This window comes from Plodia interpunctella, chromosome 18, assembly GCF_027563975.2.
Source record: "Plodia interpunctella isolate USDA-ARS_2022_Savannah chromosome 18, ilPloInte3.2, whole genome shotgun sequence".
In the NCBI taxonomy this organism is placed as follows: domain Eukaryota; kingdom Metazoa; phylum Arthropoda; class Insecta; order Lepidoptera; family Pyralidae; genus Plodia; species Plodia interpunctella.
Window position 1 is genome coordinate 1321449 of NC_071311.1, and position 19256 is coordinate 1340704.

Consider the following 19256-nt stretch of genomic DNA (forward strand, 5'->3'; position numbering starts at 1 on the left):
CCTTACGGATTGATTTAAGTTGAAAACAAACTACAAAGCAATTTTTACAAGCGTGTTTTTATTCTCAATATAAAATAAAACGGCACAAAATATCACAACAAAATTGCAATTGAGGATTGAACATATGTTTACAATCAAGATCTTGTCATAATTTCAGGTAAAACAAGATACGACCACCACTTATACAATTCACACTTTAAGCATCCAAAACGACATTTTCTAATTTTGACAATAATAATAATATGTATGGAAAAATTTTGGAAATTATTTTCTCCAGAATTTTTTCATGTCATTATTTTTTTTAATAATTAGTTAAAAAGCTTATCAAAACCGACCCTTTAAACATTTTGATAAGTGAATTAACAGTGCACATATACAGTAATAATGTTTTGTAATTGTTTTTATTTTATATACTACCAAGCAGAAAAACAGGCATGCGGTCCACCTGATGGTAAGTGGTCACCACAGCCTACAAACGCCAGCAACACCAAGGATATCACTCGCTTAACCTACTTTATGGCATAGAAATGAACTTTTTATACAGTACACTGTAATTACATTTTAAAAAAAAATTAAACATCAGATTATATCCAATAATATTGTAAATGACTAGATGAGCTGCTTTTCGCACTTTTGACTTACGTATTTCGTATAATAAATGATATTTAATTCGGCCAACTTAAATTCTTGATAACGTTCAACATTCTTAAAACGAATACTGCACGATTTATCAAATCAAATCCCGCATAAATACAATACACAAATGCGTAATTTACAGCTTACATTTTAATATTAGCGTATGTGTATTTTTTTTATATAAAATAATATCTAAAACCAAATATGAGAGCGAAACCAAACTTAATTCCTTCTTAAAAGAAGAGAGAGACAGGTAGAAGAAAAACAATTTAGAATTCGTGTAATCGGTTAAAACTATTCTACATAGAGCAAGCAATGAAAACGTGTCTGTTTAGATTAGACATACAGCGCGTAAAATCATGCCATATGGTCGAATTTTAAAATAGAGATCACAAAATACATATGTCGAAGTTAGAAAAAATGCTTGTTTATTGACTTTTTAATTGTGATTGCTTTAATAAACTGCATTATTCTATTTTTAAATTCATAGCATTGTCTACTATTATTTATAAAGTATCTATTCTAATGATAATAGAATCTAAAGGTGAAAAAACAAAAGATTTGAATAAAAAGAAAAAGTTAACGTAAGTATATAAAGATTCTTTCATAAGTAAACCATAAGAATATACACTACATACCTAGGTAAAATAATAAAGAGAATCCTGTAGTTACCACAAATTAAATGAACAATATTAGTATCTACTCGTATCATACACATAAATGCATTGTTCTTCTCTCTTACGAAGCTATCTACGATTTATCAATAAAAATACGATTTTTTTTTGTCGAAATTTCGAGTGTGAGATTATCTAATCACATATATATCAAAGAATCAAATAGTAAATAAATACATTGCACTTCGCATCAAGAAATAAGTCTCGCGGCATACGGCCGCGTTGTTGGTGTCGGCTGTGGGACTTTTCCTCTTCAGGTAGTTTTGACTTTAAAATATCAAATAGTCAATTTTATAAAAACTATATACCATCACTCCATCATCACTCTAATAGAACCAAAATAAATAAGATTAGCGGCTCTGAACTAGCTGCGAAGGACTTAGAACTTAATATAAAATGGCGGTTCTAAGTTCAAAATAAATGTCAAAATAAGTAAATGTGGGTTGAAAGTCAAAAAAGTAATTATTCGTTCAGCGATTCAAAAGCGAGATTACATTGTTTATGAATAAGACTGTTCCAAACTCTATTGCTTTTTTTAAACCGATATGTATCTCTTTGGAACTATGTTATATACTTCCAAATAACTATTGAATACATCACGATTGCCAAGCTAAGTTCAACCTTTTAGTTATTAAGTAATAAAGATCATAATATCTAAATGTGATGATTCTTGCCTGTCACCCAGGGAGTGGTCCCTCATTCAATTTTAAAATATAGCGACGGCATAAGAACCTACAAAAAAAATCTCGTCTTATTACCGAGGTCGAAACTATGTGCATAAGCCGTAGGCCATTTATATTTTTCACACAAAACGTGACGTTATATACAAGCGCCATCTATCGGAAAACAACGGTAGTTCACGTTGTTTTCTTGTTACATCAGATGATCTCCCAATCATCTTCCAATTTGTCATCCGGCGATACAACACTTTTTGTGTTAATTTGCGTTTCTAATTTCAATTCAATATTATCTAAATTCCATGTGTTAGGCAGCTGTACGACATTAGGAACCAAATTGAAAAGATTCGAGTCCTTATTCGGTTTAATCGTTTCTTTTTTAGCTAATTTTGAATTTTCAATTTTAATATCAACGTCTTTAGAACTTTCTAAAACATTTTTCTCTATGGTTTCTGTATTTGGATATTTTGACAGGATGGTGATAGGTTTTTCATCTGTGTCTTCTCGATGCGTGTCTATGGCCATTGTGGGAATGCTCAAGGATTCTAAGTTCAGCATTTTAGCTAGCATTTTCTCCTTTTCCTCTATTTCTTGTTCTAGAAGTTCGTCATTAGGCACATTCCTGAAACAACATAAATAGATTTTTTAAAGACAAGTAATGTTTTTTTAAATATAAAATTATATTTTATAGCATAATAGTATTTCTATTGATCTATTCAGGCACGAAGTGTCCACCAAGTGTAAGGTACGAATAACAATTCAAACCTTACACTTTTTTGAAATGTGATTAACATATAGGTACTACACTTTTTAATGGGATATGGTAGTTTTTCTTATACTATTAATATAAACACGATGTTTGTAAAGATGGAAATACAGATGTAGTATATGTTTGTTAATCTATTCCGCAAAGTTCTTAGAAAACAGATAATAGTATTTTTATACCCGATCCTCATGAGATTGAAGCAGCGAGGCGCAACTAGTTTCACGAATAACAAATATAAGATAAACTTACCCATAAACGCTCACGTTCATAAGGCAAGGGCTCGTGTAACTGACGTCGACCTTCCTCACCGGTGTGGACAGCCGCGGGGTGCTCCCCCCCGACCCTCCGTCCCTCCTCCGACTCCTCCTACTGCTATGTATCAACTCCTCATCGCACTTCTTCTCCATTATACTATTGTATAACTTCAATTTCTTTTGCAATTCCTCCGATTTCGCTTTCCTAATTTCGTCGTCGCTCGACACATCTTTGAACTCATTTATGATAGACTCTAAGACATTTCCCGATATGTCAGACGGGAGATGTTTTATAGGCGGTAGCTCGAAGCACTCCTCGGCTTTGGATATACTGTCGACCTCGCTCGTGGTGAATATTGAAATTGGTTGTTCGAGTACACTGGTGATGTACGGGACAGTTTGGTCGAGAGTGAGGTCCCGCATGGTGTTCACCGCTTGCTGGATAGAAGTGGTGAGGGATTTTGTCATGAGGTTGACGGGCTCGTCTGTGGAAGAAGTATTTATGTGACGAAATGCTCATGTGTTCATTCGATCGAGATTTTTAACCTTACCTACAGAGAAATCAAATTTTATTCAATAGAATCTAAACTGCATTTGGTTAAAAGCAGTTTTGATATTCTATTGAATAAAATTTGATATTTCTGTTTTTAACTTTACATAATATTGTATATTGATACAATATTATGTGAAACTAAACGCAGATAGCAGCAGTACAAAGAATTTATAATACTAAACTAGAAAGCTTACGAATAAGCAAAGCCTTTCCTAAACTTGGCTCTAAAATCTGTAGACATTTTTTTCTTGCATATGACAATAACAATTTGCCAGAAAGGGATGGCAATTTCGTGCCCAATTTCAGGAACTTTAGGTATTGTCCGCTTCATTGTGGAAATGTGATCTTTATAACAAAGCAAATAGATCTAGTTTTCAATGTCATTGTTTTGACATTTGTTATTCGTAATCATTCCAGTTAGCTAAGTTCCTTGCAGTAGCACCAGCAATTTGGATAAACAAACCACTCGTTGCCACGGTGCACGAGTTAATGTCACGCTATAGATCTGCTATAGAGCAAAAACAAAACGCTGTTTACACCAAATGCTAGTGCTGCATGGCACTGATATTGCGTGGCGTGATATTCCTTAATAAAAAAAATCTCTTGACAATCAAAATTTTTATTAGTAAAGTTTATTTTTAATTATAATTATTGCATTAGAAGGATCGATACGATGAAAAATTAAAAGTATTTACATAGTATTGATCTCTGTAAATATCATATAAACTATGTGCGCTGAATTTTGTCCCATTTGGCAAGGGGTAAATTTAAGATTGTTAAACATCCTGGGTTCAAAGGCATCTTTTCTGTATTTGTTGTTTATCGTGCTACTACCAATCTGTTATTAACATTTAAAATCTAATATTTTAAATTTTGCCATCGTATCTACAGCAGCAATTGATGTCATTACAGAATTGGTTGATAGTCCATTATACTAAAATGATTATCAGCTCAAAAACAAAAACTTTTGCCTCTTAGTGTACTCTCTCTTATCTGAGCGTAATCCCGGTTCCTTCCTCAGCCGTTGAGCGTCGGAGCCCAGGGTCCGCTTGCCTTCTTTTGAGTCTCCCCTTCGCACGGTCGTCGGCATCCCTAGTTGTGAGAGATTGGCACGCATACCGTCCTTGACGACATCAAGCCAGCATTTCTTGGCCAGGGCCGAGCGGGAGCGGCATAGCCTGATATTTGTTCCCTACGTAATTTGCCTGTCTACGCAAGACGTGGCCGTACCAGCGCGTTGCCTCTCAGTATACAACTTCACTACATTGTTGTTTATTTCTTTGAATCACATAACACAGATTTATAACAGCATAAATTTAAAAAAATATTTTCTAGCAATTTAACTGAAATCACTGAAAAACTTCTACGACATAACACATAAGCAAGCAAAGTTAGGAGCCATTGCTAGTATACATAAATATACCAAGCACAAAGCGTAGGTGGAAAGAAACAAAAATAAAAATACAAAGATAACTGCAAAAGTATATTTACATATAAGTACAATGGCCACTCTATAGACAATACAATGTGGTAACTATACAAATGAAAATAAAAATAATAATAAAAAAGTCTGGGTGAATTTCACGAGCGTTTTGAACGCCGCCGCGGGCTATATTAGTGTTTTTTACATTGTACCATACACAGTAATCAATTTAATTATCATACTTTATAAATAAGTAAAGTACTGGTACAATGTTAATTTTATAAATGCTTAATTTAAAAAAAAAAGATTCTTTATTCAAAAAAATATGCGACGCTAATGAAACGCTAAACGCCGCGTTCAAACAGTCGTGAAATTCACCCGTCCACGTGAATAAGGGATTATTTCGTAGACAGGGACTTAATACTTAAAGGCCCAAATGCATTAGAGGCATAATGTACGGTAAAAAAACTGCGTAGACTTTTAGATTAAATACACAACGTAATAAAAAATAAATAAATGAAGGTGCTGTTCTGGCAACACTGATTATTTATCAACCAATTTTGACAGTTCTTTCTAATCTTTATACCACACTAGCGGTAAATAGTTCGCGGAACTTTCGCGGTTTCGACGTACATTGCTCGTTTTCTTGTGGTAAAAAATTCACGTACAAATTACGCAACGCACGTTCTTTCGCATCAAGCCCTGTGCGAGTTCACCGATAGTGTACAGCAGACATTCGAGATTCACTGTAAGCGCAAAGTTGGACTCGTCCACAACTATGGTCATAATGTGAAATCACGCATAATTTTTTAGTAATACTATGATGTTTCATGCAATAAATATAAATAATAAATAAATATATTAGGACAAATCACAGATTGAGCTAGCCCCCAAAGTAAGTTCTAGACTTGTGTTATGGGATACTAATTCAACGATACTATATTTTATAACAAATACATATATATAGATAAACATCCAAGACCCGGGCCAATCAGAAAAAGATAATTTTCCATCATGACCCGACCGGGGATCGAACCCGGGACCTCTCGGTTCAGAGGCAAGCACTTTACCACTGCGCCACCGAGGTCGTCAAAGTTCATAAATACATTCGTTGCGCGTAAAATAACATTAAATGCGAAGTCACAACAATAATTCTGATGATAAAAAATTCACCATTCATTATTACATACATTTCCATTAAATATTGTCACGATATCTATAACAAACATCGGTAAAATTTAAAATCAGTTCTAGAAGAAAATACTAATAGTTTTGCACCATAATACTGGAGGACAATACATATATTGCTACCTCTTTCATTTAATGGCCACCCTATTTCTTGCGCGTGGAAAGGTAGCTATACTTCGTACTATAGACGAATTAGTACGTGACAATCAGATTGGGTCGTGTGGACGGAAATAAGAAATTCAAGGTCATCGGGTGGCCGGTATCTCCCGATTTGGGATTGCTCAATCGAATACTGAAATTGGCGATTAAATTGTGTACGTGTGGACGGACGATCAGATTGTATCGTGTGGAAGGGAATATTATGAACAGTGTTGCAAATTTTATCGTATACTGAAAAACTAAAGTTTTCTTACAACAAACATACTACTTTCTAACTATACAACATTGGTCCTAATTTGGTATTAGTTAAGGCACTTAGGTACATTTGCAATAATTATACAGAAGATTAACTTTGCACGAAATAATTGTTAGTTATTTTTTGAAGAAACGTCGTGTATTTCCACTTACGTTCGAGACTACACGGTGGACTTAGAGTTTTATGACATTAAAATAACAAAATAATAAGCCCACTGGAGATTGGATTATTCACATTTTTTTTTTACATTTGCTTCAAAGACAAAGATTATTTATTTGCAAATTTCTCCAATTCTAAGTCGAGTTTTAAAATTATTTACAACATAAGTGTTTTAACAGTTGGAATGTCGCAATTAATACATTTCAGTACTTTCAATATGTACATTTTGAAAACATAAAAACTAAAGGTAAAATGTTACAAAAAGGAATTACATTTAAAAATTAATGAAAAAAAAAAAAAATTGACTAAGAAGTCACATTACCTATATGTGTGTGTTGTATCTGCATGAATTCTGAAAAACATGCACCAAATCCTTTTGCGCATGCGTGTACAACTAAAACTAAACAATACGACACTAACCAAATAATTTCAAGTATTACAACCGTGCGTTTGCATTTCACTAAGACAATTAAAAAAAAAAAACGCGTTCGAATTATATTTTAAAAAACATAATTCGAACACTCGTCAGATTGACATTTGTTTCCACAAAATAAACGAATGACTTTCAAAATTATAAAATTACATAATCAATGGCACCTATTTCGATTTAAAGATTTTAGTAACTCTTATGACATACATAATACCTAGTTGATTAAAATTTTAATAAAGTATATTTAGTATAGTGTATATTAGGTATATTTTCGTTTGGCTAGAGTTCCTTGCACGTTAGTATAATGTTAAAACTACCCATACCCTGTACCTTCTAATAACAGCTATAAGTTCCTATTGTGTCTAATTAATTTAAAGTAATAGGCACCTCGGAGATTTATACATTAGCGCTAATAAAAACATGATATGTGACATAGATCTTAAAGTTACACGTAATTATAAAGTAATTGACATAAAGAAAATAAGTACTTCATTAGGAGGTCAAAGCGCATTGCAGTTTTTTTAGTGAAAGAAAAAAATACAATGCGAAAATGAGAACTGAAAAAATGTTAACAGTAAGAAGCACATGACAAATTAAAAATTTAAGTTTTTTTTACCTTATTAACTTATATCTGGGAAAATAAAGAATTCCCGATATTCTCAAATTAACTATAAAAAATATAATTAATTCATAAAAATATAATTTTCTAAAATTAATTATACAAAAAGGGCCATCAAGGCACATTTTTTAAGAATAACAAAGTGCGTATCATGACACCACTATAACAACATCAACATGCAAAAATGTCAAAAATGGGGACGGAATAGGAATGATATGTATAAATTCGTGACAAAATACTTTTCGAAATATGTTTTTCTAAGTTGTTTCTTTTTTGTAACTTTCTTTACACGAGGATTGTAATTATTACTTACGCAAACTGGCAGCCATATAGAAAGTGGTTACCGTTGCTTACATGGCAGCTTCGACATGGTACGTACATTTATCGACACAACCATTTTGTTGGTAAATTCAAAAATCGAATTGTTGTTCAATTGTAAAACGTAAATAGAACGTAATATAGAAGGTATCAAATTGAAAAATGTTTTTACATTTGAACCTATGAGAACCTATCATAACACGCTCACTGCAGGAATTACGCCTGGAGTGTTGTGCGAACATAGAAAATTAGCGTGACACGCTCACGCACAGTTTTGATATAAACACTAAAATTATATAAGCAGGAATTTGCATTAAAATATGTTTTCTTTTTGTATTTCCTTATCACATTTTATGTCGAATTTCGGGAAACATGTCTCTCAAATTTTGATCGTTTTTTATTTGTAGGGTAAACCGACAATCGTTGGACAACGTACAGTTATTGGACATTTACATTTTACACATTAATATTAAGATTATGTTTGATTAAACACGCCATCTGTCAATTGCATTATGGACTCATGACCTTTGTTATTGTGATAGTTCTTAGCGACTATCACAGATGGCAGCAGTAAAAAGACAAAAAAATCATTTCCGGTCGGACATCGTGGCAGGTGGTAATTGTGCGTAAAAATTAAGAAAAATATAAGGTTTAAAGTTTGTTTTGATAGATATATTACCGTGCCCGAAGAATTCCTGTTTCTAGCTATTTGTAAAGCGGTAAGATTATTACTTAAACTGTTTATTTCCATCATTTTAAATAAAAAGGTGTGCTTATTTGAGGTTATTTTGCACTGTCCAATGACTATATATTTTTTTATACAATAATCTAATATTGGACACTGTCCAATAACTATGATTATTTGTAATAAAAAGTTTAAACAATTTTGATACTTCTATATGTTGGCTTTAAGGTTGATAAGGTCGTGTCTGCATTTTTAGCTTTGTCGGAGGTTTCTGTCAGTTATTGGACGGCTGTCCCATGACTGTCATAATATATGTCCAATAATTGTTGTTGCAGATAAATCTTGAAAACTAAGATGCCTAAAGGTAAAAAGAAAAACTACGATACAAATAATTTGAATTTAGCACTCCAGGAGTTAGAAGAATCTAATAAACCAAAGATACGTGAAATAGCCAGAAAATACGGTGTGCCAAAGTCTACTCTTCACTATAAATTAAAAAATCCGGATCACAAAACATCTTTTGGCCCACGACCTGTTTTAACGGAAAACGAGGAGTCTATTTTAGAATTGTGGATTAAACGGTTGATGCGGAAAGGGTTTCCATTGAAAATAGAAGACCTTCAACGAAGCGTACACAAATTCCTTATAGAAAACCCCCGACCAAATCCATTTAAGGACAACTATCCAGGGGATGGATGGGTAAAAGCATTTTTAAAAAGACACCCTGATATTGTTCCCCGCACCAGTGAAGGTGTCACTCAGTCAAGTGCCTGTGTTTCTGAGAAAGACATCCGAAAGTGGTTTGAAGAAATACGCCAATATTTAACAGAAGTAGGCCTTTTTGACATTCTAAATGAAGCTTCTCGGATTTTCAATGGTGACGAAAGCGGTTTTCAGCTTTGTCCAAAAACTGGTAAAGTCTTGGCTATTAAAGGGACGAAAAATGTTTACAACATTGACTCGAATAATTCTAAGGAATGTATAACAGTCATGTTTACGTTCTCAGCCTCCGGGGAAACTTGCCCACCTATGGTAGTATATAAATACCAAAGAATTCCCCAAAAAGTAGCAGAAGGGATACCTACTGGTTGGGGCGTTGGACGAAGCGATAATGGATGGATGACGTCGGAATTGTTTTTTGAATATATTGCCAATGTTTTTTATCCATATTTACAAAGACGAGGCATAAAACTACCTGTTATTTATTTTCTAGATGGACATAAAACCCATCTCACATATGAAGTTAGTAAATTGTGTAAGGAGCTGGGAATTGAGTTAATAGCTTTATATCCTAACGCCACACGAATATTACAACCCGCAGATGTTTCTGTGTTTAGACCCGTCAAGGCTGCATGGAAAGACGCGGCAAGAACATGGTTAATAAATAATCCGGGAGAGACAATAACAAAGATAAATTTTGCTGGTATTCTTGAAGATGCTTTGAACAAATCGATAAAAGCTGAAACGTTAATAAACGGATTTAGAGCTTGTGGTTTGATGCCATTTAATCCCGATGCAATCGATTATACTAAGTGTTTAGGAAGTGATAAAAACAAACAGGTTGAAATCAATAATTGTGAAATCCAGCAAAATAATCTTACTTTTTTACAATTTAGTCAGATAGTAGGACCGACAAAACTGGCAGAATTGGCTAATTCAACTTTTAATTGTGACATTACCGGTGAAAATTTTCAGTTACTATGTCGTATTTATGAAGCATTTATAAATCCACAATGCAATGTTGAAAATAACCCGAATGTCCTAAGCACGTCGTCTTATATTGAACCAAATACCGGCGCAATCCGATCGACTGAAAACGGATCAATAGTGAGCAATGACAATTCCCACGAAGAATCACAATCCAAAGTTCCAATTATCCCTCAAGTGGAATCCTATTCTATAGATTTTTCTCACACTTATAGTGAAAATATCTTACCACCACAAATAGAGACAGGCTTCGATAGTAAGTCTATTGAAACAAATACACCCTGCAACAATACCTCAAATATAGGTACTTTGGATAGTTATCCAGTAGTTTTTGATAATAACGATACAGAGGGAGCTACAGAAACAGTAATAGAAGACCATTCAAAGATGCCTGTATATGTGACACCATCAAAACACAGTTCTATAACCCTCCCTCTTTCAGAAGCCATAATAGTTAGAAATGCATCATGCCCAAAAGATAAAAGCCCAGCATTTAAAATAATTTCAAATAGCAATTTTGCACCGTTTTTGACTATGCCTAAGACCCCAGAAAGAAAAGGTAAAAGAAATACTGTTCGATTCCCATTCGCTATTACATCAGAAAAATATAGAGCCATGTTTAAAGAACAAAAAGAAAAAAAAGAGTCACTTTTGAAGATAAAAGACCAAAGAAAATGTGAAAGACAGGAGAAAAAACAAAAAAAAGAGATGAAGAAAAAGGAAAACTTAAACAACCAGGTAAAACCCAAAACTTCAAATACAAATGCGTGTAAAATATGTTTAAAAGTGACTAAAATCACTAACCGCTTAAGCTGTGACATGTGTTCCTGTATTTTTCATGTGAAGTGTATTCCTGATAAGCATAAGCAGCATGTACCGGAAGACATTCTGATTGACCTTTTTATTTGTCATAATTGTTATAAAGAAGAAGATGAAGATGATGACACTATTCGCATAGAAGAGAACGTAGATTTAGAGGAAAATAATAGTTCATCTGAAGATGAAGAAGCTTTGTCGATATTTAAAATATATCAAGACCAAAATAATAATAAATTTTAGAAGCATATAATTTGTTAACTTTAGGATATTTTATTATTTTTCTTTGATTTGATATTAAGTAAGAAAGTACCTTGCATTATTTGAAGATCTCCAATTATTGAGACTAATTAGAATTAGGTATAGATGATAACTAACAAAGGTATTATTTTTGTAACACATAGTTTATGTTACTGAATAAAACATGTTTTAGAACACTGTGTTTTTTTATAGACTTCCCGTTAGACGAATACAAGACATTTTGAAGATAAAAAAGATTTTTATAATCTGTCCAATAACTATATAGTCCTTGTCCAATAATTTAAAAAAATGTCCAATGACTATGGTATCAGCTACTTTTTTTTAAATCTCTTATAAAATGAAATCAGCCTTAATATATATGTATTTTTGTATATTTACACGTTAGTGCATGTCTTCTAATTTTAATATCACCTAAAATTCATAAAGAAATATATAATGTTATTACAAATATTTCAAGACTTGTAAATAATGATCGTTATTTGTCCAATGACTGTCGGTTTACCCTATATGGATTGGACTTACACGTCTTTGTCAAAAGTGACAGATTTATCCTACAAAATATTCCAATTTATGTATGGAAATCGGTTCGCTTTAGTTATTTATTTGCTCAACACTCCAGGCGTGATTTCTAAAGGTCACAGGCATACATCAACTACGGTCACCATCTATTCACTCACTAGTTGACGCCACGGTCGCATAAGGTCTGTCACTATAGTTGACATTTAAAAAACCCACAAAGTTCAAATGAACCTTAGACATGGACCTTACACTACGAGCGCGACCCCATTGCTCCTTCAAAGGGACAACGCAAATTGTATGGAGATTCTACTATCCATACATACTTTTCAATCTTATTCCTTGGGAACGAATGGACATTTGCAGCTGACATATGTCAACGTGAAAACCTATGGGAAAACAACGGAACAGTAACGCGGTGCGCGGCCGCAACGGAGCAGTGGGGCCGGGCTACGTCCGGAACAGACCTGCGGCGGGGTCGGGTGCGGGCGCTAGTCTCACGAGCGAGCGCGGGCCCTCCAGCACCCAGATCTCGTCGCGGCCCACCGACACCGACAATATCCTGGGAAATACGTCCACACTATAACAACTTTGACGTTGAGGACAGGGCATAGTGAGACTGATTAATTGTAACATGCTGACATACCTATATTCAATAATAAAGATATTTTGATTTTATTTTTTTAATTTTGGTTTCTATAAATTACTTGGCGAGCCTCTGCTACATGTATGTAATGAGATCTGTTTTATTAATAATTTTTGATTGTTTATACTAATATAATGAAATAGTCGTTGCACGCGGCTTTACCCGCGTAATTTTTTCACGGTAACAGTTATTTTTCCGGGATGAAAGGTCCTATCCTATGTCCTTCTCCATACTTCAAACTACATGTATGCAAAATTTCAAGAAGATAGTAGATCTTCAGTAGATAGAGCGTGAAGAGGTAACAAACTATTAATTTACACATAGAGTACATTTTATCCCGAATTTCCCACGAGAACGAAGCCCGCGGCACAGTTAGTTTCATATAAATTTCGTCAATTATTTATGTTTTAATCGGAAAAAAAAAATTCACCAAATTTTTGCCACAAATATTGCCGTCACAGAGATCTTGTGCCAAAACATATCCGTGCAGGAGTTCCCACAGTAGGAGAAAATTTTCATTATAGACAAACATCGGACCAGTTTAAACCACGGTTTAAAAAGTACAAATCTATACTATTATCATAAAGAGGTAAGCGTTAGTGAGTTTGTATATTTGAGGCGGTTAATCTCCGAAACTACCGAACCGAAAGGTACATTATCCAAGATTGCTATAGGCTATATTTTATTTCAAAATTCCCACGGGAGCGAAGCCCCGGATAACAACTAGTCCGTAAATAATTTCATACGTACTTGCGCAAATCATCGACCACGGCGATAGCGGTGGCCGATCTCGGGTCCAAAATGTACAAGAAGTGTTCGTTGTGTGACACCAGGAAGTGTTCCCGGAAGGGGTGCAAAGGACCGAAGTTATACTCGGCCTGCGAGTGCGAATGTTTGCGAAGTGACGGGTTGAGGAGCTCCGCCACCGTCAGCGGGTTCGATATCGCTTCCTGAAAAGTTATTACTAGTTTTAAATAGATTTTTTTTTTATGCTTAATCTTTTTTTTCGAGTGTGTTAATTGATAGGTTTCATATTGTACTTATTTATATGAAACTAGTGTATACCTATAGTTAGCTAAGAAAACTGAATTACAATTGATGCTTTGAATTGAATGGCATATAATATTAATATGTATGGATTTAAATAAACATATAAAAAAAACTGGTGTCAGATTTTAATCAAGTCGCCTAAAGGCATCTGATGTGACTTTTGCGACTATCGTGTAGTGGCAAGTAATCGCACACACACACTAGTGAACTTAAACTGTCAACCAGAGTGCAGGTTTCCTCAAGATGTTCTCCTTCACGGGAAGCAATTAGTCTATGAAAACTTCTATATATGAGTCAGATTGGTATACAAACTTATGTTACACGACTGGAAATCGAACCTGGGACCTGTGAGGGTCTAATTTCTGAAAAAAATGATTAGATTTCGAAGGAGCTGTTATCGGAGTATTAAACATATATTAACTTAGATTTTGGAGTTGTTATCGGAGTATGATAGTAACCTTGAAGAGCAGCGTGTGCAGCACGTCGCCGCCCCTGCGCGCGCGCCACACACGCAGCCCCGCGCGCGCGGCGACCGCGTGCGCGGCGCAGGCGTCGCCGCGCGCGTACGAGTACACGAACACCGCGCCCAGCGCGCACAGGCTACAATACAACCCATGTTGGCTTTCCAATTAATCAAACAATAACACTTTCCTACCAATTTACATCTAAGGTAGGTACATTGCATGTACGGTGGTTCGCAGAGCGTTTCGACAGCAGCGGCTGCGCGGTTATTACAATCCGTCAATTTTCTTGAGGAAGGAAACCTTTTTTAAAATTAATTATTCATAAAATTAACATTACTACAGTACAGAGTATTTAATGTACAGTCATATAGTAAAACTCATTCTTGTCTTTGTTAAAATTTGCAAAATTGTAATGACAGCGCGACCGCAGCGGTCGAAACGCTTTGCGGACCACCCGTAAATGACAATTTAAATGACAATTTTTTTTAAGCTAACCGTGGAATTTGAGGTGTCACAGCACCGAATTTAATCGTGAACACACACAAATACGTGAGAGCGATTCTTGTACTACTACCTACTATACTTTATACTTTACTAGCAGCCCGTCCCGGCTTCGCTCGGGTAAAAACATAATAAATTATACACCTTAACCATCCCCAGGAACCACACTATCTGTTGGTAAAAACCGCATTAAAATCTGTGCAGTAGTTTTTGAGTTTATAGAGAACTGACTGACGCGACAGAGGACTTTGTTTTATAATAATGTAAGGATCACCCGCCTACCCTTGACTTATTGTGTGGGTCAACCTCCACTTTTCCCTGTCAATCTGTTACATTTCTCTTTGCCACATTCTGTCGAATTCACTCCCACCATTTCTACTTCTTTCTCCGTCTCCCCCTACTCCTTTTCCCACTCACTTTCAAATAATACATGTTTTTATTTCACTTATATCTTTTGTAATTTGTGTAACAACCTTCTAAAGCAAACGCTAATCTAATCCACGTACGACGTGCGACTTTGATGATATCATTTGCTAATTTCGCTACTGGCTCCAATACTTTTTTTTTTTAATTTTCAAATTTAGAAATAAAAATTATCTGCCCATCGCGCTCTTGGCATTCAAACAATTAAAATTTTAATTTTTAAATTTAGAAAAAAAAAATTACAATTTTTTATACAAAAATACAAAACAATACCTCTTGCGCTCCTTCTTGCCAAGCTGCGAGACGTGCCACTTGGCGTCCCTCTGCTCGCAGACGATGGTCCGGTACAAGCTGGACACCAGCAGCGTGTTCTGGTAGTAGCTCATCTGCACTATCTCGTGTTCCTCGTTCACTATCTCCACTGATTTGCACAGGTGCTGCGGGCAAGTTGCTCAGTTTTACATTGATTATGAGCAAAAATCTTTCAAGAGTCTATAGGTTTGTCAAAAAGTCGGCAACGCACCGGTGACCCGTATCGGGTCGTCGGTGACCATGGGCTGCGGTGTTTGCTTACCATCGGGCAAACCGCATGCTAGTTTGCCCAGTTTACTATTAAAAAAAAAAGATTTAGAACTGTGGTACATTATACATCGTCGTCGATCATTTCTGAGAGTGACAGAGAGACATAAACACACGCAAAAACAAAACCTCACCATGTAGAAATCAATTTCTGTCATTATGATCACCCCATTCTTGTCTCCGGAGAAAAGCCGCATCCCGTTCTTCGACCACTCTATGGCTGTTATTTTGCTCTTGTGAAGGTCCCCGATTGTGTACCTGTCACCATTTACCAAAGTTATTATTGAAATGAAAGAAGTTGAACACAACAGCTTCCCTGCCCGATTTCAAATCATACCAGAGATTAGATCCTTGATAATAATCCCTAACTGCTAAATAAATCTACCAAAATTTATTAAAATCTACCATTTCATAGGATTGGGATACACAATTTTAATAGTATCTATTTGATAAGGTTATCACATTATCCGTAAGCTGTGTAACAGGTCCTATAATGCCAAGATTATATATATTATCCGCAAGCCGCGAAACGGGCCCCTTTATTGCCATACATCACTACATAGTATAAAACAAAGTCGCTTCCCGCTGTCTGCCCCTATGTATGCTTAGATCTTGAAAATATAACATTTTTTATGAATGTGTGTGATTCAAGAGGTAAGTCTATAATTTATTGTTTACTCGAACGAAGCCGGGACGGGCCGCTAGTAATATTATATTAGCCTGCTATAAATTAGATCCATCTTCTGTGGGCTACATCCTAATATATATATTCTCGTTATATATCATACACTTTTTATCATAATAACCTTGTGACCTCTGATCTTTATATCCTGTACAGCAGTCTATCAACAGGATCAGGATATGAAAACATGGCCTTTTTAATGGGCAGTAGGTAGAATGATAGTGATATCAAAGAGAAAGAAAAAAAAAGTGTCTTTTGTTAATTTTTACATAAAATATTTTGTCAAATCAATCTGCAGCATAGAGATTAGCACATTCAATCATACAAACACACAAATATACAAATTATATATATTAAATTGTTTTATAGAATATATTTCTTACAAATTGATTTCTTACTAAGGCCACACCAAATGTAGACCACAGGATGAGTCGACCAACAAATAACATTTATTTTGTTTGCTTATTTGTTATTAATTCAACTCAGAAACTAAATAATTAAATGGATTATTTGAAATATGTATAAGTACATGCACGATCGTATATCTTTGTGTAAAAGATAAAACACCATGGCATTTCAAATTTTTAAAATGTCAAAACCTTTTCGTCCCTAGTTCTACAAATTATAAAATATGTGGATTAGATCACACAAGTTGAGTGTGAGCTAATCCATATATTTTAGCAGCCCGTCCTAGCTTCGTTCAGGTAAAACCATAATAAAACTTTCACAGAAATCGTCCTATAGATAATCAGATTCAATTCAAAATAATTGAAGTTCAGGATTCGAACCATCAAAAGTAACAACGTGAATTCAATGTGAATTCAATGGTGTTTACAGCTGAGCTGTCTGAAATTTTGAATGGGATTCATTTTTTGTTTTCACCCTCATTTAAAACATTTTGGGGTTGAATTTTGAAAATTCCTTTCTTATCTGAGTACTATGTAATAACCTAAAGCTACTGCCCAAATTTCGCGTATTATATAGCTTCTATGGTTTAGGCTGGGCATTGATTAGTAAAAAACGCTTTTTCTTTTATTATACTATAGATTTGTAATGAACAGATCTTATGGTCTAAGTTTGAGTATGAGTTGACTAACAATATATATGTGTGCCAATGGCCTGACAAGCAGGGATGCAGACGACCATGCAAAATAGAGAAGAAAAAGTAGGAAAGCAGACCCTGGCCTCCATCGCTCAACAGCTGAGGAAGAAACCAGGAACATGCCCCAAAGAGAGAATGAGATAAGTTATATATTCACCTCTCAACTTTAGGCTCGACTTTGGGTTTAAAGTTGTCAGGCAGATTGTCCGGATGTTCCTTTGGTATCTGAAACACGGTGACCTGTCCGGCAGCATTGCCCGCTCCCACCATGAAATCTACCGTGCTCACGATCTTCACAAATGTGATGGGAGATGTTGTTGCCTGCAGATATATGGGGACTTATATTTTACTAACCCAAAGATGGGTTTGTGACTGGGTGTAAATTGGGCATATATAATACTTATTTCTCGCTTTTTATTGTGATCTTGTTTTGTGTGCTGCTAATTTTATTTTTTTCAAGTTTGAAAGTTCAAATTAAAGCATAAAATTTTCCTTATAGAAGTATACTTATAATAGGATAAAATATTTATTGTCTCTTGTTCTGGCAGCCCCTATTATTAACGTATAATCTATTATAAAACAATTTTTTTTTTTGGGAATAAGTAGAATATTTTTTATTTTTCTTATAATAAATTAACATGTGACTAAAGGCTCATAAACATTTTTGATTAAAATAAAAAATAACAAGTATACTTAGACAAAATTATGCTCAGCTATATTTTAATTTAGAACAAAAAAGTTATGTATAATGTGTTTACAACATGATTCAGGGCAAACATGAAGATAACAGTGTTATTAGCTTTATTGGAGATTCATTTTAAAACAAATAACTTTTCTGAGGCAGTTATCACTTATCACACACATTAAATTGTTAAGTAAACATTGAGAATTTATACAAGTTATCTTTCTTGTATTCCTTTAAAACTTGTTTATAATTAAATTGTTAATAACAAATAAATGTAAGGTAGGTAAAAAAAATTTCTGAATTCATTAGATAAAATTAAAAGCTAAAAATGTAAATTTTATTTTGAAATATACAGAAATCGAAAGTCTTCAAATGATATCTGATGAGAAAGTGTTACAAGGTGAATGAAAGCGACCACCAAAACATATGGCCGATGTTTACCATGAAGCGTGGTACTTTACCTCACATCGTAGACGTTGTATGTTTCCCTTTTTCCTGTCGTACCAGTACACCAGCCCTACATTCGTCCCTAGAGCAATATATTCGCTGACAGCGTCCACGCAAGTTAAACATAGTTCATTAGAAAATAAACCATTTTGAATACGAGTAGGGATTAAATTTAATATGTGCGAACAAGGTGCCCATTCCCTAACGAATCCGTCCTCAACGCCGGTTGTTACCTCCATTGTAACAATAATTTATACTGCCACAAGTACTCAAAACATTACAGTGCACACCATAACTAATAATTTTCTAATACTTTGCGAAATTTTAACACGAAAGATCTGTTTGTTCGCTTGCGAAAGATCACGAAAAGTATTTTGCTTTGACTGACGTCTGACAATGTCAAACATTGCCTTTTTGTTTATTTCCTCGTTTAATTTAGGAGGCAAAGGGTACTAGCCCATACAGCCAAGTCTTTCGTTATATATATATATATATATATATGCCATTTGACCCATTGGACAATAATAGATTGACACTGATTAATTTCACGACATAAATACCAATATTAAGAATATAAAAC

At 34.5% G+C, this 19256-nt stretch overlaps 1 protein-coding gene and 1 long non-coding RNA gene across 2 annotated transcripts; one reads left to right on the forward strand and one right to left on the reverse strand.

Moving 5' to 3' along the window:
• Nucleotides 1-38: 38 nt before the first annotated feature.
• Nucleotides 39-19071, reverse strand: LOC128677434 (uncharacterized protein). The gene is made up of 9 exons (XM_053758280.2): nt 18691-19071; nt 17702-17865; nt 15895-16018; nt 15455-15618; nt 14252-14393; nt 13494-13693; nt 12565-12659; nt 3003-3492; nt 39-2609 (listed from the first exon to the last, which is right to left on the reverse strand). Exons 1-9 carry the CDS (start codon nt 18913-18915, stop codon nt 2189-2191), a joined length of 2025 nt encoding a protein of 674 aa, XP_053614255.1. The 5' UTR covers nt 18916-19071; the 3' UTR covers nt 39-2188.
• Nucleotides 8523-11748, forward strand: LOC128677433 (uncharacterized). The gene is made up of 2 exons (XR_010370157.1): nt 8523-8831; nt 9133-11748. It is a non-coding gene; the product is annotated as an uncharacterized LOC128677433 (long non-coding RNA).
• Nucleotides 19072-19256: the final 185 nt, after the last annotated feature.

What these genes read in the sequence shown, in the direction of transcription:
- LOC128677434 (XM_053758280.2), bottom strand. Translation starts at nt 18,915, where the DNA reads ATGGAGGTAACAACCGGCGTTGAGGACGGATTCGTTAGGGAATGGGCA. An exon ending in GTCGAGCCTAAAGTTGAGAG is followed by an intron (nt 16,019 to 17,701) that starts GTGAATATATAA and finishes AAATGGTGACAG; the next exon opens with GTACACAATCGGGGACCTTC. An exon ending in GGCAAGAAGGAGCGCAAGAG is followed by an intron (nt 14,394 to 15,454) that starts GTATTGTTTTGT and finishes GTTGTATTGTAG; the next exon opens with CCTGTGCGCGCTGGGCGCGG.